The sequence below is a fragment of the Sorex fumeus genome, unplaced genomic scaffold, assembly GCF_029834395.1.
Source record: "Sorex fumeus unplaced genomic scaffold, SorFum_2.1 ptg000098l, whole genome shotgun sequence".
Taxonomy (NCBI): Eukaryota; Metazoa; Chordata; class Mammalia; order Eulipotyphla; family Soricidae; genus Sorex; species Sorex fumeus.
Window position 1 is genome coordinate 84,246,488 of NW_026606155.1, and position 26,867 is coordinate 84,273,354.

General features: G+C 44.5%; 1 protein-coding gene across 1 annotated transcript in view; it reads right to left on the reverse strand.

Annotated features, from left to right (window-relative positions):
* Positions 1-23,611, reverse strand: part of GPR176 (G protein-coupled receptor 176) — a 90,915-nt gene extending 67,304 nt beyond the window's left edge. Inside the window, exon 1 of the mRNA XM_056133373.1 lies at positions 23,423-23,611. Coding sequence (XP_055989348.1) covers positions 23,423-23,597 — 175 coding nt within the window. The 5' untranslated portion in view covers positions 23,598-23,611. The remainder of the gene's footprint in view (positions 1-23,422) is intronic.
* Positions 23,612-26,867: the final 3,256 nt, after the last annotated feature.

Consider the following 26,867-nt stretch of genomic DNA (forward strand, 5'->3'; position numbering starts at 1 on the left):
TACAAGAAGGGCCAGGAGATAGCTCAAGGAGTAGAGCAATGCTTGGCATGTTTGAGGCATTTAATCCTCAGGACCACATGGCCCTCTAAGCTTTGTGCCTCCTCTCTTATCACACTGGGTGCAGTCTTAGTGACGCCCATGTAATAGCAGGCCCTAGCACTGAAACCTTCAGTTAGCCACTGCCAGGCAAGCATCCCTGAGTGTGGTAACTATTGTTTTAAATGTATAAACAAGGTTAGAGAGACAGTATTGCTTGCGTTGCAAGGGGGCTCGTGCAGGTTCAATCCCCAGAACCACATATGATCCTCCATGCACTGCCAGGACTGACCTCTGAGTACAGAGCCAGGGATAAGTCCTGAGCACAGCCAGGTCTGACCCCCAAAACGAAAACAAAACAGCAGTTTAAATCACTTAATCACTTAACTTCCCGTTAGTCGTCGATTTGCTCGAGCGGGCGCCAGTAACGTCTCCATTTGTCCCTGTCGCGTGCTAGTGTAGCCCAATGGCATCTCTTCGCTCCGGGAACATGGAGGGCCTCAAACCGATCGTTCATGACCTTGACAAAGAAGTCTGACCATCTGGTAGGTGGGCGGCCACGCGGTCTCTTGACATCCCGTGGAATCCAATCAGTAACAGCTCTAGTCCAACGGTCGTCTTTAAATCTCATTACGTGACCAGCCCATCTGATTTTCGACACCTTGGCAAATGAGACAGCGTCCCTGATCCTTGATCGTCGACGGATGTCAGAACTCCGGATTCGTTCTCTCATTTGAGTGAAACGTGATATTCCAAGCATAGCTCTTTCTATTCTTCTTTGGGAGACCTGAATGGCGTTCTCATCTTGTTTGCCTAGGGCCCAGGTCTCTGAGGCATATGTTAATGCAGGAAGAACAGTGGAATCAAAGAGATGTGCCCGGAGCCGGAGGTTCTTCGTCCTCTTAGCTATTTCTTCGACGTTCTTGAAGGCGTTCCAAGCCGCTCTCTTCCTCCTGCGCAGCTCGGGTGCCAGGTCATTTGTCATGTTGACCTCTCGACCTAGGTACACATAGCTGTTGCATTCGGAGATGGCCGTTCCATTGAGAGCGAATGGGGCGTCAGGAACAAGGCTGTTTCTCATGAGCAGTTTAAAACTACAAGCAAAACTTTATAATACCCCCATGAAGACAAGGAAACTATTGCAATGGGAAAATAATTGAACAAAGATTTTTTTCAGGGGCTGGAGCAATAGCACAGCAGGTAAGGCATTTGCTTTGCATGCGGCCGACCCAGGTTCTATTCCCAGCATCCCATATGGTCCCCCAAGCACTGCCAGGAGTGATTCCTGAGTGCATGAAACAGGAGTAACTCCTGTGCATTGCTGGGTATGACCCAAAAAAAGCAAAAAAAAAAAGATTTTTTTAATTGAAAAGTAATCTTCAATGAGGTCCTGGAGGACTGGTCCATGGTTGGAAGCTTTGCAGAAGTGGGGAACGGGGAGGGCAGTTAGGACAGAGAAGGGACCACTATGACAATGATATAATGATCAATCTGAACAGGAACTGAGTGCTGGACAGAGAAAAAAGTAATATACATGATAATCTTTTCGTACCTGTATTGCAAACCATAATGCCTAAAAGGAATGAGAGTTAGGATGGGGGTGGGGGAGGAGAGGGAGAGAGAGCGCGCGAAAGGGAGAAGTGTCTATCATAGAGACAGGCCTGGGGGGAAGGTGGCGGGGTGGGGGTGGAGGGAGACTGGGGACATTGGTGGTGGGAAAAGTACACTGGTGAAAGGACAGTGTTGGAACATGGTATGCCTGAAACCCAATTATTAACATCTTTGTAACTGTATCTCACAGTGAGTGAATTTTAAAAAGGAGGGGAGTAATCTTCACAGTGCTTTTTATCATGGATTAACCAAGAAGCACTGTTAGTGCTCAAAAATTTGTAAATAGTTAAAGGATTAAATAAATGAATACCTTGTAAATGCAAGAAATGACAGTTTCAAAGAATGTCTAGTGATGGGAATGTTTCCTTATTATATGAATGTTTATTCTTCTTTGTGACTGTGTTTTCTAAAATCTTGGATATTTTATAATGAAGAGAAATAAAGCATTTTGGGGGCTTTTTTGGGGGGGTGTCACACCCAGCGATGCACAGGGGTTACTCCTGACTTTACACTCAGGAATTACTCCTGACGGTGCTCAGGGGACCATATGGGATGCTGGGAATCGAACCTGGGTCCACCGCGTGCAAGGCGCTGTGCTATCACTCCAGCCCCCAATAAAGCATTTTTATTTTATTTTTTAATTACTTTTTTTAATTAGTGAAACACCATGAGGTACAGTTATAGACTTACAAATTTTTGTGCTTGGGTTTCAGTTAGGCAATGATCAAGTACCCATTCTTCCACCAGCGCCCATCCTCCATAAAGCATTTTTAAATTAACAAAAGTTCACCTTCCCAAAGATGAAATGTTAGTAAGTAGCAGAGCTGACCAACCCAGAACTACCCCAAGTCCTTGTAGCCCCACAGTCAAAATGATTTATCCAAAGTCCTACTCTCAGCCATACTTCCCTGAAAAGAAATAAGTTCGGTATGGCTCATGTACTTTTCCATGAAATAAGACTATTGCAACTATAAACTTTCATAATTTAAAAAATTGCCAGAGCAACAGTATAATGGGTAAGGCAATTGTCTAACCAAGACTCAATCCCTAGTATCCCATTTGGTTCCCTGAGTACCACCAAAAGCAATTGCTGTGTGCACAGCTAAGAGTAAACCTTGAGCATCACCAGTATAGCCCAAAATCTGAAAAAAAAAATTCTCTCTATTTCTGTTTGTGGTTTCTTGATTTTCTGGCACAACACACCACAAATAGGGCTAAGTTGGAGTAAATATTTTGTGCTATTATATGCTGAAAGGTAGCATAAAACTAGAAAGTCATTACCCAGGTGATGGGCCAGGAAGTCAGTGAGAAGGAAAGAGACCAAGTTCTCACTGCTGGCAGTTCAGCGAGAAAATAACTCACCAACAAATAATGCCCATATTCCTGGGAAATTCAAATTTCTTTTGAAATTCTATCAACCCACACTCTATTCATTAAAAAAATAAATACTAATGGGAAAAGGTTCTGTTCCTTCACCTGTTCCCCCTGGCGGCTCAGGCGCGGCCATCTTCCAGAGGCCTATGGACAGCCAGGTGGGGGCCCGCAGTGACAAGACACAAGGGGCCTCATGGGATGGGGGTGGAACCCTCCCTCACAATGAGATTCCGAGTCGCCACCCAGGAACAACCCCTCTGGCTACTGATCAAGCTGCTTCATGGCCATGATCCCAGAGACTCAAAAACAAATCTCAGAACCCAGCGGCTTTTGGCAGAAATCCCTTCACATTTAATTCTTAAAACTTCAGAATTCCAATAGCGGCCGCTCAACATCATATGCTGTTCATAATCAGCAATAGAAAACAAATTGTCTAATGTTGCTTTTTCAGCAGATCTGAGTGTTGGAATAAAATCACAAATAATAATGGTGGGTCTGGTGTCAAAATATTGAATGTAATCAAAGTAAAGAGAGAGTAATGTGGAAATCATCTGGCATACAGGAAGAGTGAGGGTGTGGGATGGGGGTATACTGGGTTTTTGGTGGTGGAAAATGTGCACTAGTGAAGGGACAGGTGTTTCATCATTGTATGACCGAGACTTAAACCCAAAAGCTTTGTAACTGCTTTCACGGTAATTCAATAAATAAATTTATTTAAAAGAAATACTGGCAATTCTTACTCTTTGTTGTGCCATTCTCTATAACTAGGACCGACAATGAGATCCAACAAACACGTATCCACACAATAAACAAAAATTTTAAAAAGGCAATGATATTTCCTTCATTTAATGTTGAACATTTATATGTTTCATATTCATTCTACACACATTTGCAGAATACCTATTGTGTACATTGAGGCATCTCTGAAACACACACATTTAAGGCGATTTTGCAAACAAGGTTTAATGCCTATTAGCCCTTCAACTGGTGGAGCTTCTACCTACAAGAGCCATAGCAACCACACAGCTGACAGCAAATTGCATTTGCTGCCTTAGATATCAGGCCCAGAGCAATGATAAATGTGTTCAAATTTTATTTTCAAATTTCATTTTTCCAAAGCCGACTTTCTTTTGACTTAGTTTACTTCCAATCCTGAGCCTCGGCGTTTGAATCATCAGCTAATCCATCAAGGCCTCTATGTCTCCTCTTTCCAGGCAGCTCATTCCCAGTTACTCATCAAGACGCCTCTCTATTAATTTTAGTGGTTTTTATGAGGCCCCTTCTAAGCAGCAAGTGATCACATCTGTCAATCTGTTCCTAAGGGCGGATCTTGTAAACTGTTGTCAACATTCTGAGTTACCACCTGAAAACGTTACCATTTGGTCCTGTCTGTTTCTGCAGAGTACATTGCTCTGTAGCACTGTCCTCCTGCTGTTCACTGATTTGCTCGAGCGGGCACCAGTAATGTCTCCATTGTGAGACTTGGTGTTACTGTTTCTGTCATATCAAATATGTCATGGGTAGCTTGTCAGGCTTTGCCATGCGGGGCAGAGTATATTAGAGAAAATATTCTCAGTTGATAAAACTATTGGTTTATTGCCTCACTTTCATGAATGTATAATATCAGTGAATACTCTTTAGATCAGACTGTCCTCCCGTTGTTCATCGATTTGCTCGAGCGGGCCCAGTAACATTTTGAGACTTGTTTTTACTGTGTTTGGCATATTGAATACGTCATGGGTAGCTTGCCAGGCTTTCCGTGCAGGTGAGATACTCTCGGTAGCTTGCCAAGCTCTCCGAAAGAGGCAGAGGAATCGAACCCAGCTCGGCCAGGCTGGCTGCATGCAAAGCAAATGCCTTACCACTGTGCTACCACTCCAGCCCAGATCAGACTAATTCACACAATAATAAACTACTCTGAAAATATTCTTTTGCTCTTTACTGACAAAACTATGGTGAAATCTTCCCCTCCCTCAAAAAAAAAAAAAAATGAGAGGAGAGCCAAAGAGATAGTGCAGCAGGTAAGGTAATGTGCTTACTTTGCATGCATCCCCAACATCCTATATGGTCCCCCAAACCTGCCAGGAGAAATTCCTGAGCACAGAGCCAGAAGTAAGCCCTGAGCACCTATTCTGGGCGGGGAAGGGAGGAGAGGGAAACATGTTTGGAGTTGTAGCATAGCAGATAAGACCTTGAATGCAAGGGAACAGGGCTTAGTCCCTGGTACCACATATGGTCCCTTAAGTACCACTAGGAGTGATCCTGAGCACAGAGCTAGTTGTAAGCCATGAGCACAGCCAGATGTGATCCTGCCCCATAAAAGAATACTGAGATTTTACCAAGTGACTTAGTATCCCTGGACTCAATTCCTCTGGAAGACCAGGGAGGTATGTCAGCATAGAAGCACTGAAAATAAATCGTGTCAGCTTCTCTTTATTTTCCTGTATCAGTCAACCTAAGAGATGTAGTGGACTCGGTCTATGTGGTTTCAATAAAGCATGTGATAAGATGTCCCAAGATCATTTTATAAATAATAAAGGGAAATAAGAACTGGTTTATAGTCCTACTCAATACATTTATAATTCATTTATCAATTGTTCCACGGCAGAGCCTGGCAAGCTACCCGTGATGTATTCAATATGCCAAACACAGTAACAACAAAGTCTCCAATGGAGACGTTACTGTGCCCGCTCGAGGAAATCGATGAACAACGGGAGAACGGTGACAGTGACAGTGATCAATTGTTCCCAAAAAGTTTATATATATACATTAAAATTTACCTAAATTTGTAGATACCTACCATGAAGATCATGAATCTCTCCATAAACCCTTTAGCACTTTACTTCTGTTTTGTTTTACTTTTAGGCCACATCCAGAGGTACTCAGGACTTACTCCTGTATCTTTGCTCAGGGATCACTCCTAGAGGGTTCAGAAGACCATATGGTGTGCTGGGGATTTAACCTAGGTCAGCTGTGTGCAAGGCAAGCACCTTACCCACTGAACTATCTTCCCAGCCCCATCAGAACTTTTTAAAATTAATACTCTATATGGTGATACAAGAGATACATTGTTATTATCACTGAGAGGAGTAAAGTTACATAGCTTATCCACAGCTTGGAAACCAGACTCACATGCTTGGGGAAAAGGCAGCTCAGATAGAGAAGGGACCACCAAGCAAAGGATATTGGAAGGATCAGTTCAGGTTGAAAGATACATGCAAAAAGAAGACTATAGACCGAACACGATGGCCACTCAATACCTCTATTGCAAACCACAACACCCAAAAGGATAGAGAACACTACTGCAGAGGTAGGGTGGGGTGATGGGGGATGGGGTGGGGATGGTGGGAAGGATACTGGGAACATTGGTGAAGGAGAATGGGCACTTGAGAGTTTAGTAAATACTAAATTCAATGCAATAAACGATCATTGTATGACTGAAACGCAAACACGAAAGTTTATAACTGTACCTCACTGTGATTCACTAATAAAAATAAATTTTAAACAAAATACAAGAAAAAAAGTTACATAGCATAATCAGAATCACCCCCTAAAACTTCCAATAGGTTGAAGGTTAGGGGGATAGTTCATTGGGCTGGGGAACAGGCTTTGCCCAGATTCAATTCCTGCCACTGCATGGTCCCCTGAGCACTGTGTGGAATGACCCCTAAAAAACAAGTCAGTAACCCTGAGCAGTATTGGGTATGACCCAAACCCTCACCACCCCACAAAAATTTAACAGGATGAAACAAGGACCTAAGCTTCTTAAGTTTCAGTAAATAAAAATGATTATAAAAATAAAGTGCTATTCTGATTTCTAAATTGAATAGAGACAAAAATGAAGAAGCAAAACAGCAGAACATAAAACCAAGACTTTGAGTAGGAAATGTAGATCGGCAGAAAGTATTTGCCCTGCAGGTGTGAAACCAGAGATTGAATCCCTTATCCTGTAAGGGAAAAATAAATAAGGGCTTGAGAGTTTAGTAAATACTAAATTCAATGCATCAATGCACTGACATTATTATGAAGTCACCAGAATATGTGAGTTCATTTCAACCTACATGACAAATTCTCCAACAATACTAGTCTTATTTTAAGATGAAAAGAGGGTTGCAGGTTTAAACTGACTTTTTCAATCTATAATGTGAGAGTACACAAAGTTTTCTGAGTCAAAATTAAAGATGCCTGCGATGAACAATAAAAAGGTCTAATTAGCAAACCACATCGAAAAGAAATGTACCTTTAAAGCTGCCCACATGCTACTTGGTTGTTCTTATTCTAATAGGAGATTTGTGAGCTAAATCAGTCACAAGTCTCTCCAACCTAAATAGCCCTTAAATTGGTCCTTCTGATCACCCACTTGTTCCCTTCATTTTCTTCTGTGCCAAGCTGGAAAATAATCCTATACTATATTATGTATGTCCACATATTTCCACTGCTTGTGGCTCTTTGAAGAAAGACTTAGTTTTACAGTTTGGGATTGTTACTGCATACAGACTGAATAACTGGAGAGCTCATTAAGCTTAATGAATTTCAAGGATACTGTGAAGTCTGAATTAGAGGGCAAGTGGGTGGGATTTCATTAGGTAGCAAGAAGATGGGCCACAACATAATGGAAAAGGTTGAAGGTGAAAATGTCCCAAAATACATGGGAGATGTGTGCTGAAAGCAGACTACAGACCGAACATGATGGACACTCAATACCTCTCTCTATTGCAAACCACGACACCCAAAAGGAGAGAGAGAGCAAAAGGGAATGCCCTGCCACAGAGGCGGGGTGGGGAGTGGAGGAATGGGTTGGAGATGGTGGGAGGATGCTGGGATCATTGGTGGTGGAAAATGGGCACTGGTGGAGCGATGGATATTCGACATTGTATGACTGAAACACAACCACGAAAGTTTGTAAGTCTGTAACTATACCTCATGGTGATTCATTAATATAAAATTAAAATTTTTTTTAAAAAGTCCCAAAATACTAGGTACTGAATATGATGAGTTCCCTTCAGATGGTACATGTTGTCTACACTTTATATTTTAATCTCAATAAAAGTTAGTTCTTTGTTTGAGTTTTGGGTCAGGGTTTACTTTTAGAGGTACTCTGGGGCCCTAAGGGCATGAGGGTAGAGGCCCGTGCAGGGTAAGTTTTTTAACCCCTATCACTTTGGCCCCAAAAGTTTTTATTTTTGTAAAATTCTGCAAAGAACAAGTGGAAGGATGATTTTTTTCCAAGTTATGTCACTTCAGAAAGTACTACTATCATGGTTATAGCAGCCAATTATTCTGCCTGATCTTACTGAGATATTAGGGTGGAAGATAAAAGATCAATCACCTTAATAATTGAATGAGGAGCCAGAGCAATAGTACAGTGGGTGGGGTGTTTGCCTTGTAAGCGGCCAACCTGGGTTCAATCCCTGGCATCCTGTATGGTCCCCCAAGCACTGCCAGGAGTAATTCCTGAGTGCAGAGACAGGAGTAACCCCTGAGCATCGCTGGGTGTGACCCAAAAGGCAAAATAATATTAGTAGTAATAATAATAATAATTGAATAAGTTGTCACATAAGCCACCACTCCCCCTATTTTATGAAAGACTATAAAAGGCATCCTCCATGAGAGTTAGGGTGCTGACCATGCATGTGGCCAACCCCAGTTCAAACCCCAGCACCACATGGTCCTTCAACACCACTAGGAATGGCCCCTGAAAATTTCTGGGTGTTTCTCTTTTCCCAAAAAGAGGAAAAAAGGGAGGCGGGGGAGTAAAAAGAAAAGTACCTTCTTGTCAGAAATTATTACAATTAGCATCTAAAGGTTTGGAAAGAGAGGAATATGATTGACATGGGTAGGATTAGGAATTTAGCCTCATTCATAAATTTTTTTCTTTATTTTTTTATCATTTTTTTATTAGTGAAACACCATGAAGTACATTTATAGACTTATAAATTTTTGTGCTTGGGTTTCAGTTATACAATGATCAAGTACCCATCCCTCCACCAGTGCCCATCCTCCCCCACCACGGGTCCTAGCATCCCTCCCACCCCACCCCACCCCCCACCCCCCGTCCCACCCTGCCGCTGTGGCAGGGCATTCCCCCTTGTTCTCTCTCTCTTCTTTTGGGTACTGTGTTTTGCCAGAGAGGCATTGAGTGGCAATCATGTTTGGTCTATAGACTACTTTTAGCATGTCTCTCCCACCCTGGGAGGGTCTTCACAACACCCTTTATTTGGAGCTCTCTTCTCTGTCTGAGCTTCCTTTTCACCTAGCACATGTGGCTGGCCTTCAAGTCATGGAGCAAAATTCCTGGTACTAATCTGAGCCATTCCTGGGTGTTAGTCTCCCGTTTTGTTGCTTTATGTTCCTCAGATGAATGCAATCTTTCTGTGTCTATCCCGCTCTTTCTGACTCATTTCGCTTAACATGATACTTTCCATGTAGTACCATTTGTATGTAAATTTCATAACTTCATCTTTTCTAACAGCTACATAGTACTCCATTGTGTAAATGTACCAAAGTTTCTTTAACCAGTCATCTGTTCTCGGACACTCAGGTTTTTTCCAGATTCTGGCTATTGTAAAGAGTGCTGCAATGAACAAACAATTGCAGATGTCACTTCGACTATACCTTTTTGCCTCTCTGGGATATATTCATAACTTTTGAGCTAAGTCGGTTCCGAAAAGAGATCTACTCATAAGAGTCTATGATTTCTTTCCAAGTTACCTTCAGAACTTTTGAGTCAAGAGCTAATCAAAAATGGGTGAAACTGATACCAGTAAGTCCAAATTAAATTCCTATTCCCTTCCCATCTGCATTTTTAACTAGATATTTTCATGCACATTAAGTTTAAGAATCTCTGTCTCACAACTACAATCACAAAGAGAGGCGAAATTATTTTTCCAGGGTCTGCCAGCCACTTCACCGCAGGACCAGGCGAGAGTTCACTCTCCTAAGAATCTAGAGTCATCCTGAAGTCAGAGCTCATAGAAAGAAGAAAGAAATATTTGGGCCTTCAGAGAAAAGTCCCATCCATGATTAACAATAACAGCATTCTATACAGAAATAGGCAGTTAGCCCTCCAGCCCCTGGTCCTGCCAGAAGTAAAAAGCTTCATTTTAGGACTTCTGATGATGTGCAGAATCACCACTGCTTAAAGACTTTCAGCCTTGGAAGAAGGCCACGGAAACAACAAGGCAAACACAAAAGGTGCTATTTTCATCAATCAATGAAAGGATCTGGAAACCAAAATTTGATTATTTTGTCTCTGCTTGAGGCCCGCTTGAACTCTGTGTTCCTGGAAATTAAATTCACACTCAGGTTGATTTCACAGGGTTATTCTTTCCTTTCCATTTAGCAACCTTTAGAAGTGTTTCTTGTCCGAAGAAACTACACAGGAAGCCCCAACAAAAAATAGCTGTAATTAAAGGTGCAAATGAACCCCCACAGGGCTACCCCAGGAACCAGGGAATAAATATCACATAACCTCTAAAAGATAAGGCAGAGGTGCCCTCAAGGATTCTCTCTCTGAAAATACAAAGTCATTCTTAACACAAGTAATAAAGTTTAATCTCTCAATCACTTTATTTAGAACAAGTAATAACTTATTTGGAATTTTGTCTGGAGAAGGCACAATATTCTGAAGTTATCTCTTTCAATATTACTTTAGGCTTTTTATAGAGATCATCTGAGGGGAGTTAGTAAATGCTGTTATTTACTGCCATTATTCAACTTTTCTACCCACTGTAGCACTGTAGCACTGTCCTCCCATTGTTCATCGATTTGCTCGATCAAGCACCAGTAAAACCTCCATTATGAGACTTGTTACGGTTTTTGGCATATCGAATACATCATGGGGAACTTGCCAGGCTTTGCTGCACAGACGGAATACTCTCGTAAAAAAATCAAGATGGTTGTTTGTGGGTTAAAATGCAGTGGCCATGTCATATATGAGTTTTAAAAAGACTCAGTCCTCGCTCACACAGCTTGGAAGTTGATAATGATGAGCCCTTAAAAATCTATAAGCTATAGTGGCCAGCCGGGCATTCTAGAGGAAAGGGCAGCTCAGATAGAGAAGGGAGCACCAAATAAAGGGTGTTTGGAGGATGCTCCCTGCAGGGGAGATGCATGTTGAAAGTAGACCATGGACTGAACATGTTTGCCACTCAAAGCCTCTTTTGCAGACCACAACACCCAAAAGGAGAGAGAGAACACAGGGGATTGCCCTGCCACAGAGGCAGGGGGAGATGGGGGATGGGGGTGGGGGGGTATTATCCATGGTGGTGGAAAATGGGCACTGGTGAAGGGATGGGTATCTGATCATTGTATAATCAAAACCCAAGCACAAAATATTGTAAATCTACAACTGTACCTCATGGTGTTTCACTAATAAAAAAAATAAATAAAAAAAATCTATAGGCTAGGGCTGGAGTGATAGTACAGTGGGTAGGGTGTTTGCCTTTCACGCGGCCGACCCGGGTTCGATTCCCAGCATCTCATATCGTCCAAGCAGCGCCAGGAATAATTCCTGAGTGCAGAGCGAGGAGTAGCCCCTGTGCATCGAAAAGATAAATAAATAAATTAAATAAAATCTATAAGCTGGTTCCAAAATGCTTCCAGCAAAAGCAGTTGCTGATGTCAATGAAGGAAGTAGAAACTTTGAACAAAATTTTGCTTCATGAATTTTAAGTCCAAAAAATGGGATTTCTATGTAAAGCTGTGTATGATCCTGGAACTATACTATGTATGATCCTGGAATTACACTTAGCATCTATCCCAAGAACACAAAAATCACTATTTTGAAAAGATAAGTGCAAACTTACGTTCACTGCAACACTATTTACAACAGCCAAGATCAGAAAACAACGCAAATGCCCAACAATAAAGGAGCGGATAAACAATGCAATACTACTCAGCTATTAGGAAGGATGAAACCTTGCCTTCTGCTTACTAGCTGGATTGACTAGAGGGTGTCAAGTTAAACAAACTAAACTAAGAGAGAGAAATTCTAGATGATCTCACACATACATAGAATATAAAGAAACAAAGCAAGGAATAAACAATGGCCAAGAAGACAAACCTGAAGACTGCAAAGAGAACTGTTTGCCATGGGAAAGGGGGCAAGCAGGGGAGGAGAGGGAGGGATGGATGAAAAACCTATGGAGGGCTATTGGTATTAGGCAGTAGGTGTGGTGTAGTAACACGGCATATCAAAGCACAAAACTAATACTATTGTAAACCATGTTACCTCATTTTTAAAAGTATTTCTAATTAATGTCCTATTTGGTCATTGAAATTAGAAAATGCTACCATGGCATCAAGATTTAACAGGTAACAGTATTCCAAAGTAAGGCATGACATCAAGATCCAAATAGTCAAATAGCTTTAACTCTTGAACCCTCATGGGGAAAAGCTGTGGGTTGGCACCCAGGCACATAGAGCAGTGGATTCCCATCTTTCCTCTGAAACCCAGGAGGTTTCAAGGAGCCCACTCAGACACCTTGATTTGTGTGTCTTGCAATCAAGTTCACAAGAAATTGTGAGTGGGTTCCACCTGAGAAACCCAAAGTCAAGCGAGAGGTTGTTGAAATCCCCTTAGTAAGCCTGAAGGCAACAAGAGAATAGAGATGCTCTATACCTTGACAATACCATGGTGATGATACCGTATCCACACACCCACATAACACCAATACCCTCTTGGGGGACAGCGGAAAATGCGTGCATGGCACCCCCAACATATTGTTCCTTTCATCTGCATACAAATCAACAATTAACTCAAACTAAAAGGTTTATTTTTTTTAAGATCCCTTATATACCCCTAAAAGGAACAAGCGCATATCAGCCTTTATTGTACTGATTCATCGTCTATCTTCTGAAGATGCTTTGACTCATCTGTAAAATCCACTGCACTCACTTGTGCAAAAATATCAGGGTTTCCAGTATAGAATTTGCTGGCTGCTTTGATATATTAGTTTACTAAATCTACTCTAACAATGTACCTCAACCTGGGTGGCTGAGAACAGAAAAGTGTTGTCTCATGGCTATGGAAGCAGAAGTCTGAAATCAAAATGCTGACAAGGCCACATACCTATAGGACCTTGAGGAGAATCTTCCCTTACCTCTTACTAGTTTCTAGGAGTGTACCCACAGACCTGGGTGCTCCTTGATTTGCAAAACTCCAACCTCAGTCTTCGTCACATAATGTTCTCCCTCTGTATCCAAGTCTTCACATGGCCTTCTTAAAGGTCACCAGTCGGACTGAACTAAGGGTCCACCATCCCCTTATGAATAATTATATCCGCAACAACCTGATTTCCAAATAAGGTCACATTGTGGGACTTGGGGGTCCTTCCCTCGGAGGGAAGAGGAGTACAATTCAACTCATCATTTTATTAAAGTCAAAATATTATTATTTTTAGACCTTATTCAGGAATCCCATTCCTACCACCAAGCTTCCCAGGTGTAGGTGGAAGGATCTTGGCCTTGACCTGGTGCTGATGAAGCTTCCACTCTCGCCATACCCTGGGCTCGAATCAGCTGAGAACCCAAGCATTTAATCCTACCAAAATATTCTGTTTTGACCTCTGAGAGCTGGAAACGGTGAAATTTGAAGCAGAAAACTGAGTAACTCCATCCCCAACCATACCCTGGATGCCAGATAGCTGGGACTTTATACCCGACACCCCACAACTATAGGAGGGTCAAAGTTTGTTTCCTGACTCACCCCCAGCCTTCCCCACTCACTACCTGGCTCTTACAAAGCCGCTGATGGCCTGAGACAGGGTGATCATTCTTTCCTCAGGAGTGCTAACACCGGCAGAAGTTCCCTTCTCTAACAGACTGGTTTTTCGTGTGATTATTTGTGCATCGATTAACTACCAACAACTTTTCATGTATAAATAACTACCAAGTTTAGTTTTAAGCATGCTTGACCGGAAAAGAACCAGTGACCATTTGTTAGCTGATTCAGGACAGCTGAGGCAGTATTTTCCGATTCAACAGACTCTCCTGTGAACTGTGGCCTCTGTACACACATGGGATCTGAACACACCAGCATCGCCTGGCTTCCCACCTCTTTTCTATTCCTGGGTCTCAATATGACCTATTGGCCCAGCCCTTTTTTGCTGCCAGACTTACATCCTCTCAGTGATCACAAGCATCTCTCCACTTAACAAGCCCAATTCTAGTTTGGCTAAATTCCTGTAGCTCTGAATTTCAGTCACAATCTGTCCTGCACATCTGACTTCCCCTGCACCAGGCACTGCCCGGCAGTGAGACCATGCTCATGAGCTGCTCACCATCCCTTGACTTGGTTTGCCATGTAGCAGACACACACACACACACACACACACACACACAGTGATAAAAACGCCACAGATACACAGGACACTGCTTGCTGTACATGACAAGAACCCGGCTTACACAAGTTTTTCCTCTATAAAGAGAATTTTTCTGTTTCATATTATTTGAAAATACAGCCAGGGAACCTGCAGGCACTCAAATGGGTTCATCACGGCAATTTCTCTGTCCACACTCTCCTCATCTCTACAGCTCTTAACTCCTCTCGAAAGCAGATAACCTGACTCCCTGGCCCTGCTCAGGGGCCCCTTTGAGACAAAGCTTCTCTATCAACCTCTGCACAGCAATCACTCAGATCCCACAAACTTCCACGAACCACTCACTGAGGACACAGAATTAGGAGCCTGAGGCCACAGAACTAGGAGCCTGAGGCCAACAAGGTCCAACAAGGTCTAGGTCAGACACCTATCCATATTCCCCAGAGTGGGCTTGAGCCTTGGGGAGTACTGGGAGGGGTGTGAGGGAGGAGTTCCACAAGTAACCACCTGAAATGGAAAGTCACAGATCCCGGGTTTGATGCACTAAATACTCATTCTATCATCCCTCAACCATCTGCCACTCTCTACTGTAACAGCTGGAAAGCTGCAACTTCTTTTCTGACAACCCCACAGTTAGGCTGCAGCCTTCAGATCTAAGAGCTGTGCTGCAGACACTCCCCAGGGAAGTGGACAAGCTTCAGGGGAGGTGGTGGCAGGAGCATTCATTGATTTTCCTTGTAAGCACAGAGATGTGACAGACCTCTTCACTGCTTCTGAGCCAGCTGCACCTAGGGGCTAGTATTGAACCCCTGCCATCACATAATGGTTCATCTGCTAGAACCAGTAGTAGGATTGTATTGATTTTTTCAGCATCCATAGCTGTGGTGTCCAGGCTCGATTCCCAGACTCTCCCATCGATTCTGAAAACAATCAAATACCATGTAATAAATTTTATTCCTTATAAACTGGCCAGTTTGATGTAGAAATAAAACTAACACCTCGACCAGATGGAGGTATTATGCAAAATGGGTACATAATGACACACAGGAGGGGCATTTAGAGGGTGGTGGAGAACTCCATAATTCATTTCCACCAGCCAAAAACAGACACATTAAAAAGACATACCCAATTTTGTTACTTTTGTTACTTTATGTTCCCCAGGCTGGAGCGATAGCACAGCGGGTAGGGCGTTCGCCTTACAAGCGGCCAACATGGCCGACCCGAGTTCGATTCCTCCGCCCCTCTCGGAGAGCCCGGCAAGCTACCGAGAGTATTCGATATGCCAGACACAGTAACAACAAAGTCTCCAATGGAGACGTTACTGGGCCCGCTCGAGCAAATCGAAGATCAACGGGAGGGCCTTTACCTTTACCTTACCTTTATGTTCCCCAGATGAATGCAATCTTTCTGTCTATCCCTCTCTTTCTGACTCATTTCACTTAACATGATACTTTTCATGTAGTTCCACTTGTATGTAAAAATTAATTAATTATTTTTTTAAAAAAAGACATACCCAACACTAGGTCTGGTCCACCTGAAAAAGAATAATTCCTTCCCGCCTCCCCCCCAAAAAAAAATTGTGCATATGGTCGTTAAGGGCATGAAAAGATGTTTAACATATTGGTCATCGGAAAAATACAAATCAAAACTACAATGAGGTATCACTCAACATCACTAGGATTGTGGAATATAAAGAAACTGAATAAGGAAATAACAAAACCCAAGAGGCCATTGAAACAAAGAGCAGGAAAACTGCTCTTCACTAGAAAGCCTGCCACTGGACTGGAGGTGGAGGGATATAGTAAGGCAAGTAACACAAGGACTGGACGACAGGAGGGAAAATGGGGACATTGGTGGAGGGAAGTGGACAGTGGTGAAGGGATTAGTGCTGGAATTGTGTAAACCTGAAACTTAATAATAAGTAACTCTGTAACTCTGTAATTCACAGTGATTAAAAAAGTATTTTAAATATTAAATATTAAAAAGACAGAGCATGGCTTGGCATGCATAGGACCTTAAACTCATCCCTAGCACTCCACAGCCCCCAGGTATCATCATATATAGTGCAGCTATCCCTTAGCACTGATGAGTTTGGCATCTTTTTATGGGGAGAGGAAGGAGGACCATAGCTGGAATTGCTCAGGGCTACTGCTAGTGGTGCTCAGTGGACCTTCTATGGTACCAAGGTTCAAACTGAGATGAGCCACGTGAAGGCAAGCGCCTTAACCCCTATATTATCTCTGCAGCTTTGGCCCATTTTTGAAAAAAGACAAATAAGGAGCCAGAGAGATAGTTCAGAAGTTAGAGCATTTTGCTTGCCTTGCAGGTGGTTGACGCCAGTTCAATCTTCAGCACCACCAGGGGTGATCCCTGAGCACAAACCCTGGAGCAAGTCCTGAGCACCACTGGGAGTGGCCCAAAAACGAAGAAGAAAGAAGAAAGAGGAAAGGAAGAGGAGGAGGAGGAGGAGGAGGAGGAGGAGGAGGAGGAAGTGGAGGAAGAGGAGGAGGAGAAATAACAATGTTGGAATGTTAAAAGATGAAGCTACTTTTGTGAAAAGTGGCATTCCATAAAAGTAGTTTTATAGAAGCTCCTTAAACAGTTTCTGCATGACCCAGAAATTCCAGAGCTAATATACCCCCAGAGAATTTAAAATATTATGTTCACATGTATGTTATAGTATTATTCATTATCAGCCAATAATTATATAAAGCACAAAGGCAAACAACTAATAAATAGATTTTATAAATTGTGACATATCCATATAATGGAATAGTACCCAGTAATAAAAAATGGAGAATATGCTGTAACATAAATGAACCCTGAAAACATAACAACAAATGAAAGAAGCCAATTACAAAGAACCATCCATTATGTTACTCCGTACACATGAAGTAATATGTACAAAGTAATACAAAATAGTAATATGTATGGAGTAATATCCAAAAGAGGCAAATCCATTGAGATTCAGCTGCTTGAATACTTGATTATTTTCTGGGTTATAAAGTGTTCTGGAATTTAAAAGTGGCAAATATTTGCACAACTCTGTGAATACAACCAAAACCACCTAAAATGTATTCTGTAACTGGTGAACTGTGTAAGATAATACTTTTGCCTCAGTGATACTTTTGTTTTACATGGGTCACTCCTGGCTATGCTGGGGGCTGGGACCACTATCAGTCATATCTGACCCAGTGATGCTTGGGGATCAGCAGTGCCACTCCCAACGGTGTGCAGGAGTCTCCAGGACTGCATCTGACAGTGCTGGGGGTCGGGGGAGGAGGAGCAGACAGTGTGCAGTATTAGGGATCAGACTCAGGCCTCAAATATGTTAGGAATGTGCTCTATCTTGTGAGCTATCTCCCAAGTTCCAAGAGATTTCTGGGGGGAGGAGTTACCTTTTGGGGGAAGCCACACCCAATGGTACTCAGAGCTTACTCCTGGCTCTGCCCTCAGGGATCACTCCTGGTAAGGCTTGGAGGACTGTACGGGGGTGCCCAATATTGAACCAGGGCTGGCCACATGCAAGGCAGTGCCCTGGCAGCTGTATTATCTCTCCAGCACCATGTTTTGAAATTTCCACTGACAAATTTAATTTCCAGGAAGAACTGGAAGACGAAAAGAAGTGGAAGGATTTGAAAGGAGAAATGTAAGGTTACCAAAAGCATTTCATTCAGAGTGTTTAGATAAATTTTCTGTACCTAACATATCACATTATAAAATAATGGGCAGGAATGCTTATATCATATAGAAATCAAACATTATGAGGCATATGTCAGCCATGGAGGCAGTGGGTAGGAAGGGGTGGGGGTGGCGGGAGAGATACTGGGAACACTGGTGGTGGAAAATGGGCACTAGTGGAGGGATGGATGCTTGATCACTGTATGACTGAAATGTAATCATGAAAGTTTGTAAGTCTATAACTGCATCGCACAGCGATTCAATAAAAAATAAATTTTAACACACCCGCCCAAATAAAAAACATTGTGAGGCAATTCCATTCAGTACATTAAAAGTTCACCCACCCGGGCTGGTACTGTTGACCTCATTATCGCAAACTCCTGAGGTTAATGCAGGATAACTTATTCTTTATAGTTACGAGGCTTCCAGGCATACAAAAACAGACAGCAAGTAGAATAAGAATGGTGCTGTTACAATATTATTAGCTACAATTATGGCTCACCAAAAATCATCCTGTATAATTATGAATTATAGGCACAAGCCATTATTGTTTCTATAAAACATTTAACTAAGGGACTCTTAGAATTAAACAACTATTATTTGGATAATTTTAACTTGCATAAAAAGACGAGACATAAGTCAATGATAGAGTGCATGCTTCCTATGCAAAAGACGCGGAAGTTCAATCCCCAGCACCATCCCCCGCAGCCCCAGCCACCAAAAAGAGTACACAAACACTACCTAGTATCCAGTATGATTTTGTTGGAAAATTGTAAATAAGCATAAACAAAAGTGGTGGTTATCCAAATCATCCAGGAAAAAAAGATTGAACAAATTAGTTCCCTACCTTTCATATTTTGTTTTGTTCCAATTCAGTTCCAATAAACTGAATCACTGTGAGATACACAGTTACAAAGATGTTCAAGATTGCATTTAAGTCACAGGATGGTCCAATACCCATCCCTTCACCAATGTACATTTCCCACCACCAGTTCCCCAGTTTCCCTCCCACCACCACTCCCCTCTCCTTCCCCTCTTTAGGCATCATGGTTTGCAGTACAGGTACTGACAGGTTATCATGTATATCCCTTTACCTACTCTCAGCACTCAAGTCTTGTCCAGAGTGATCATTCCCAATTACCATTGTCAGAAAAGAGATCTATCTTTCTTTTGAAATGAAGACTTCAACAACCATCTCAAGGAAGCAGATCACAAACAAGCCAAATCTTTACTGCAGGCTATCAATTTCATGCCAGTTCACTATAGATCATTGGTATGGAAAGGGAAAATCACTTCAGAATGAGAACTAAACACATGGTGCTTTGACAAGCCGGAGAAGGAATTCTCTATTTTTAAATATTTTTTTAAATAAATTTCAGAAGAGGCTTTCTGAAGCTGTACTGCTGTGAACTGGCCCAGCCCAGGACATCAGCTTTTGATATGCCCCCTGAAGACCTCCAATAAAATGTTTTGATCCAAAAACAAGTAAGTTTCAGGGTAAGATAGGCTCTCCTTGATTGCTGCTCATAGTGTTGATTTGCTTCCTTTTTCCGGTTTTCCTTTTTAAAAACTAAATGGTAAGAGAAAGAGCATTGGGGTTAAAGAATCTGAATCTTAGGTACAGCCTAACTCCCTAGACCACCACCAGAAGCAAACTATGTGCACAGAGCTAGGAGTGGCCCCCAATGTGCCTGATGTGGCCCAAACCCCTTGCCCAGCCAAAAGTAAGCAAAGTAAATGAGCAAATTTTTAAGAATCTCCTAAATACCTGCCAGTGGCAATAAGCAAGGATGTGTGATCAGATTAGAAAAAAAATACACTATGGGACCAATAAAGCATGGGGCTCTGTAGTCAGAGAAGCAGGTCCTGTTCTACCCCAACACCACAGAACTTCCCTAACCCCACCATGACTGTTGGCCCTGGAGGAACACAGCACTGCAAAGCCCAATCACTGAACCATCCAGCCCAATTCACCAAGTATAAATAGGAAGACTCCTGGGCTCCATGAGCACTGCTTGGGAGAATCCACCCTCCAAGAAAATGAAAAAGAAAAAAATACACTAGATCATAAGCACTGACCTTTACAAAATGTTGTGTTTGGGGCCACCTCCTGGGGTGCTAAGACCAATGCTCTGGGATTGCTTGGGAGGATCTTGTAGGCCAGGGCTCAAGCCCAGGTCTCCTGCATACAAATCACACAGAAAAGCTCTGTTGAGCTACCTCCCTGGCCCCCATACCATCCACTCCTAAATACTGTGTATACAGTATATTTAGTGACTGTCACTGTCCTCCCGTTGTTCATTGATTTTCTTGAGCGGGCCCAGTAACGTCTCCATCGTGAGACTGTTGTTACTGTGTTTGGCATATCGAATACACCACGAGGAGTTTGCCAGGCCCTGCCATGGGGGCGAGATACTCTCGGTAGCTTGCCGGGCACTCCGAGAGGGGCGGAGGAATCGAACTCGGGTCGGCCATGTTGGCTGCGTGCAAGGCAAACGCCCTACCCGCTGTGCTATCACTCCAGCCCATATTTAGTGAAATGGAATCTAAATTACTGAACTCTCTTTGAAAGTCAATAGCCTATCAGAAGCTATCCCCAGATCATGGGGGGAAATGGCCGAAAAAACACTAGTTTGTACAAAATCCTCATATAATATTTTAATTGTACTATATATATAATTCTTAAGTTCATTTTTCAACAGAGCAAATAATATTCCCTGTGATTAAAATAATTGTTATTCCAAATTGTTGAGATTTTTTAGTATAAAGAGTTTTCAAAAAGAATTACAAGACATCAACAGTAGGTAAGAATCATTTTCATATAATAGCGGGTTTCTGGAAAAACTCAATTAAAAGTTCCTGAGAAAATGTGGAGTACATTTAAATTTGTTTAAAGAGTAAACTTAGGGGCTGGAGTGAGTACTTGTCTCCAGGTAGGTAGGGTGCTCGCCTTGCACTTGGCCCCAGGTTTGATCCCCAGCACCCCATACGGTCCCCTAAGCCTTTCCAGGAGTGATCTCTGAACACACAGCCAAGAGCATCGTTGGGTGTGTCCCCTACCCCTAAAGAGAGTAAACTTCAAAACTCAGTTGTCTATGTTGGGCATAGAGAAGACAAATGGATTAACTTGGTGTCACATACTAGATACTATTCCATCAACTACTTACTTTTAATAAATACAGATTCTTCTTTAGCAAACCCTTTTCTTTTATTCCTAATATGAATGTTCTCTATTTTAAGGATTCATAAAACTATGCTTCCCTCATTTTTTTCCCCTTGCAACTTAACCACACATAACTTTGAAATCTCTGAGTCCCAAACATCATAGGAGGAATGTTTAGATGGGTCAAACTGGTTGTAGAATAATGAATCAATATTACCTTAAATAAGTAAAATGTACATAATACAACTTCATTACACTGATAAATATTTTTTTAACTTTTTTTTTCTTTTTGGGTCACACCGGTGATGCACAGGGGTTACCCTGCTAAATTTTAAGGAAAACACTTTTGCATAAGTTTCCTCATTTTTATTTTCAAGAAATTTGGCCACATTTATGCTTTTTCTAAAAATAAAAGGGAATAGGGGCTGGAGCAATAGCACAGTGATTAGGGCGTTTGCCTTGCACACGGAACAACCCTGGTTCAATTCCCAGCATCCCATATGGTCCCTCCACGCAACACCAGGAGTAATTCCTGAGGGCAGAGCCAGGAGTAACCCTTGTGCATCGCTGGGTGTGACCCAAAAAGCAAAATATAAAATAAAAATAAAAGGGAGCATATAGATTTCTCCCTTAGGAGGGTCCTAGTTAGTGGGGGAGAAAACAGAGTATGTCCCCCCCTAAACAAGGAAGGCAAAGATGAAGGAAAAAATTAATCTTCTCTGTCAAGTCATTCACAAATGAAGAAATAAAAATACAACCATGTCTACTGCCTCCTCAATAATCTACATCTGAAACAAATGTAACAATACTGAAATTTAACTTCCAATAATGTAAATGCTCTGTGCCTGGTAATTAGTAGCTGTTCAGTAAATTGTTAAATGAAGTTTGAAAGTATTTAGGACACAAGTTGTTGCTTTGTTTATGTACATTTAACAAATCACCCACAAAACGCATCTTGGAAGGCAGAGGGAGTGAGAGTTGAGGGATAGAGGGGGCTATGCCGGGTTCAGTCTCAGTCACCACCTGGTCCTCAATAGACACGCGCGCGCACACACCTCTGCCCCACCCACATCAGCACCGAAGGGTGTGGCCAAAACGCACAAAACAAAACAAAACACACACCCTCATACATCTAGGCATAGCCATATTTCTGTCTTTTACTGAAAACACTCTCCTGACAAAAACTGTAAATTTTTGTATCAGAATAAGAGAAGTGGGGGGGGGGGGGCGAAGGGGGGAGTAGATGAGGATAAGGACAATTAAGAGTAATCGCCAACGTGAATTTCAAATACTTCTTTGGATTCTTCAGTAGTTCATGTCAGTTATTTGGTCCTCGTGGAAATTCACAGGCATCCAGTAAAACTAACCTATTTTTGCTTTGAAACTTTGTCTGTTTTTGCCAGTCACATTTCATCTTCCAGCGGTCTTATTCATAAAGTAATTTTACATTTGAAGAGAAATCATATTTATAACAAGAAACGCGCTCAACAAGCCTCATATTTATAACAAGAAACGCGCTCAACAAGCCTCAAGGAGGTTCGAACGAACCCGTTAAGGAGCAGCTACCAAAAGTACAGGGAATTCTCACACTCATGGGCATTTTAATAAGCGCTACTCATTCCAATCCGCTGATCTTTCCTCTCCTGGGCAAGTACACAGAAATCTGTCGTGTTTTCATCCTATCTTTACTGTGCAATTCGAACAAAAAATTAAGTAGAGAAGGGGGGACGGGCTTCCTTTTCCTGGGACATTTTTTTGGGGGGGGGGGGAGCGCTGAAGGCAAAAAAAGAGAGTTTAACTCCGCATGGCTGTTTATCAGCAGACCACTGTTCCGAAGAAGCAAGGCATAAACACCCGCACAAAAATCAGGTTCAAAAAAAAAAAAAGATCCTAGATGCAGAGATTGGGTGGGAGCATCAGTGATGATCAACCAATTCCCACATGGGCTCTGCTGCTCGCTCAGGATAAACAAGAACTACGGCTGAGTGTCTGGGGATGGGGGTGGAGGGGGTGCCCAACGCCAACGCCACCACGACCACCTCCCCAGGTGCGGAGCCTGGGGCAGGGCCGACCGGGATGCGGGTGGACAACCAGAAAACCCTTCCCGCAACTCTTTTGCTTCCAGCTCGCTCTCGGGCGACGGTCCCCGCTTTAACTTCGCCGCAGTTGGCCCGTGCGTATTTGGGGACCGCGGTGCGCCCCCCGCCCCCCACCCCGAGCCCCGCGCGCGGCTTACCGAGCAGCGAGCCGATGAAGATGACGACCTGCGCCGTGGTGGTGAACTGGCGGTACAGCTGCGCCTCCCCGAGCCCCCCGAGCGCGCTCCGGTTGGCGCCCGCCGCCTCGGTGCCCGACGCGTTGAGCAGCACCGCGCTGGCGTTTCGGGAGCTCCAGCTGCCGTTCTGCCCCATGGCGAGCCTGGCACTCCGGCCGGCCGGACGGACGCGGGGGCGCCGGTGGCTCAGGGCGCGGTGGCGCGGGGGGTCCAGGAGACGCCCGGGCGGCGGGCCGGTCCCCCTCTACGTCTCCACATCGCCGGCGCCGGCCAGGCGGGCAGGGAGGAGGGCGAGGCGGCTGCGCCCCATGCCCGACCCCTCCTGGGTCCCCGTCCGCGGCCACATGAAGGCGGCGCGGCCAGAGACCCGCCGGGCGTCGTGCGTCCCGCCTCCCGCGGGTGGTCAGCGCGGCCGAGCCCACTCGACAGAGACGGAAACCCGCGAGGAGGCGCTGCCTGGCGCCGGAGGGCGCTCTCCGCTCCCGCTGCTGCCCACGGCCATCTCGGCCTCTCCGCCCCTCGAGGGGTCACGCCCGCCAGACTCGCGTGCCCCCGCCCCCAACCTCGGGCCGACGGACGCCGCCCCCCTCCTTAGGCTGGACAGGACAACGGGGGCTGCGGCTGGTTTTCACGGGGGCTGCCAGTGAGATGTCCAGGTCGAGAGGCGGGAGCCCCGAGGGAACTCCGAAGTCCGCGACGGAATGCCCTGAATCTCCTCGCCCTCCACACCTGATCGCCCCCCAACACCACCACCAGGATGCCCGCACGGGCTCCTCGGACCCAGTCCCTCGCGAGGGGTGGACTCGGATCTTCAGCGCAGGCTTGCAGAGTCCCCCCGGTTCCGTAGCCCTAGAGCCTCGGCACTTCTCAGCGGCCCCTTCCCGGGCTGGGCTCCAGCTCTCGGGGGCGGGGGAGGGGACGGGGAAGGGAGAGGGGCGCCCCGACTGGGGCAGGGGCACTGTGGGCGCAGCAGCCCGGCTCCTCGCGCACGCTGGGCAGCGGGGGGCGGGGGGCGGGGGGGCAGCGCCCGTGGCCGCGGGGGTGGTGGTCACGTGACGCCAGGCCCCGCCCTCCCCCTCCCCGCCACGCCGGGGCTGCCGCGGGGACGGCGCCATCTTGCTGGCCCCGCTCGCGGCGGCTGCGCGTGGCAGACGCGTGGGGGGAATCTGAACCCGACCTGGGGCTGCCTCTTTGGTCCTCCTGGGCTAGCTTTTCCCACTCCCCCAGAACGATCGCTTCCCTGAGCCCGAGCTGCCTGGGGTTGTTAAAGACAGGACTTGGCCAGCAGGACCGGAGCTCAGCGTCCAGGGGGTAAAATTGAGGCATCTGTGCCCAGTTTCCCGGGTCTTCTTGGAGTCTCATTTTCACCCGGTGCACTGGCTTAACCCAGGGCTGAAGAGCTGGGGAGGGAGCGAGTTCCGCCGGCCCGAAGGAGAAGTCGGATGGAGGAAAAGGAACATGTTCTGCAGCCGAAAGGAGCTGGGGAAGGGGCCCAAGGCAGGGTACGCGTGTAAGGGCGTTTGCCTTGCACATCGTGGACCCGGGTGCCACCAAGGAACCACGTGAGCTCGCCAGGAGTAAAACCCCTAAGCACCACTGGGGGTGGCCCAAAAGCCAAAGAAAGGAAGGAGCTGGGGGAAAAGACCAGAACAGAAGAAGAAAGCATAGCTTAAAAATTTGCTTGTTGTGGGCTGGAGTGATAGCATAGCGGGTAGGGCGTTTGTCTTGCACGCTGCGGACCCTGGTCCCCTAAGCACCTCCAGGAGTAATTCCTGAGTGCATGAGCCAGGAGTAACCCCTGTGCATTGCCGGGTGTAAAAAAAAAAGATTGAAAAGCGCCAAAAGTCAGAAAATATGGGCCAAGGGGAGACCCTGGTCAGGGACTCTTTGGTGGTGGGTGGGGTGTGGTATACTGGCTGCGCCTTTAAAGCATGTACACATTTGAAAACTAAGCTCACACTCATAAAAATCAATTTTTAAAACATTGTTTGCTTGGCTTTATGGAAAAGGGCCCTGCGATGGGCCGAGGGACCTGGCCACTCAGTGCTGGGCCGGAGGTGGGTGTGCCAAGACGAAGCCCAGGAGGGCATGGAGCTCCTGGTCTCATTCATACCTGGCATGTGTTCATAGTTTTTTGCCCTGTGAAGGGTGTGGGAGAGGGCCCTGTGAGCCTCGCTGAACCGAATGCACAGTAGCTCTCAAAAAGTGACTGAAGTTGCAGCTACTACTTGCTTATGTGGAGGATTACACTGTTTCAGTCTGACCACTTCTTGTGCCACTCCTTTACTACTACTATTGGGCCGGACATTGGACTGGATATGTGCTTTGTATGCAGGAATCCATACTGGCACTGCATGGCCCCTGAAGCAATGACACCAGCGAAGCCAGCTCTCTGAGCTCCCCTGACTGAGGTCCAAACACAACAAAAGCAAACCAGAAACATCTTGACGACTATTAAAAATCTGTGTTATGTCCATCTTTGGATTCTCACAGTATTTGGACATAACAATCTTTTGTAAATAATCATATTTCCTTTCTTATTGAAGTCATGTTCTGAAAGATACTTTCAGTTGTGTGTCAGTGAAAAATCCACATATATGTATTACATTACATTCACTAACAAATCAATTCTAGGCATGTTTTGAAAGTGCATTCCCCCGTCCCTATGGTCTGATGATAGGAGACCCACACGCTTGTTTGCTGTGCTCATACACTTCAGCTGAGGTACTAGGAGTCAGGTGTGCATGCAGGGCAAGGCTACAGATCTAACTCCTGGCCTCATGCTTGCCTGGCAGGCCCTTTGCCACTGACTATCCTTCTTCCCCTGAGAAGCCCAATTCTGTCTGTTCAGCAGTTTAAACTTTGAGGTGTTTGGGTGAGATTACTGATTATAGTATTTTCATTTTAATTTGTGGAGCAGGGTTCAAACTACACTCAGCTCTGCAAAGGAACACTCCTGGCTCTGTAATCAGATATACTATATTTAGTAAAGCAATCATAAAGCCCCCACATTTAAGGAAAGAAGATGTAGACCACACTTCTGCATGGTTAGAAAGTCATAGTGGGAATGTGGGGAGTTACTGCAGTTATTAAAGGAAAATCTACTTTTCTTTGCCAGAAAGATCCATCAATAGGTACAGTCTCAGATATATTTTTTCCCTAGGATTGAACCTGAAGAAATTTGAAAAAAATAAATAAATTACAGATGTTTCAATCACTGTGCATGTGTCCACAGATATGAGCCGGCCAAAGTTAGCGCCTGGCTGCAATCAGGTACACAGCCATAACTGAAGGCAGGCAATTGGACCATCGGCCTGTGTGTTTATGTTCTAGCTAATTTTTACCCAGACTTTCTGGAGCTGCACCGGTGATGTCAGACAATAGGAAATGGAGTAAATAAAAAAAT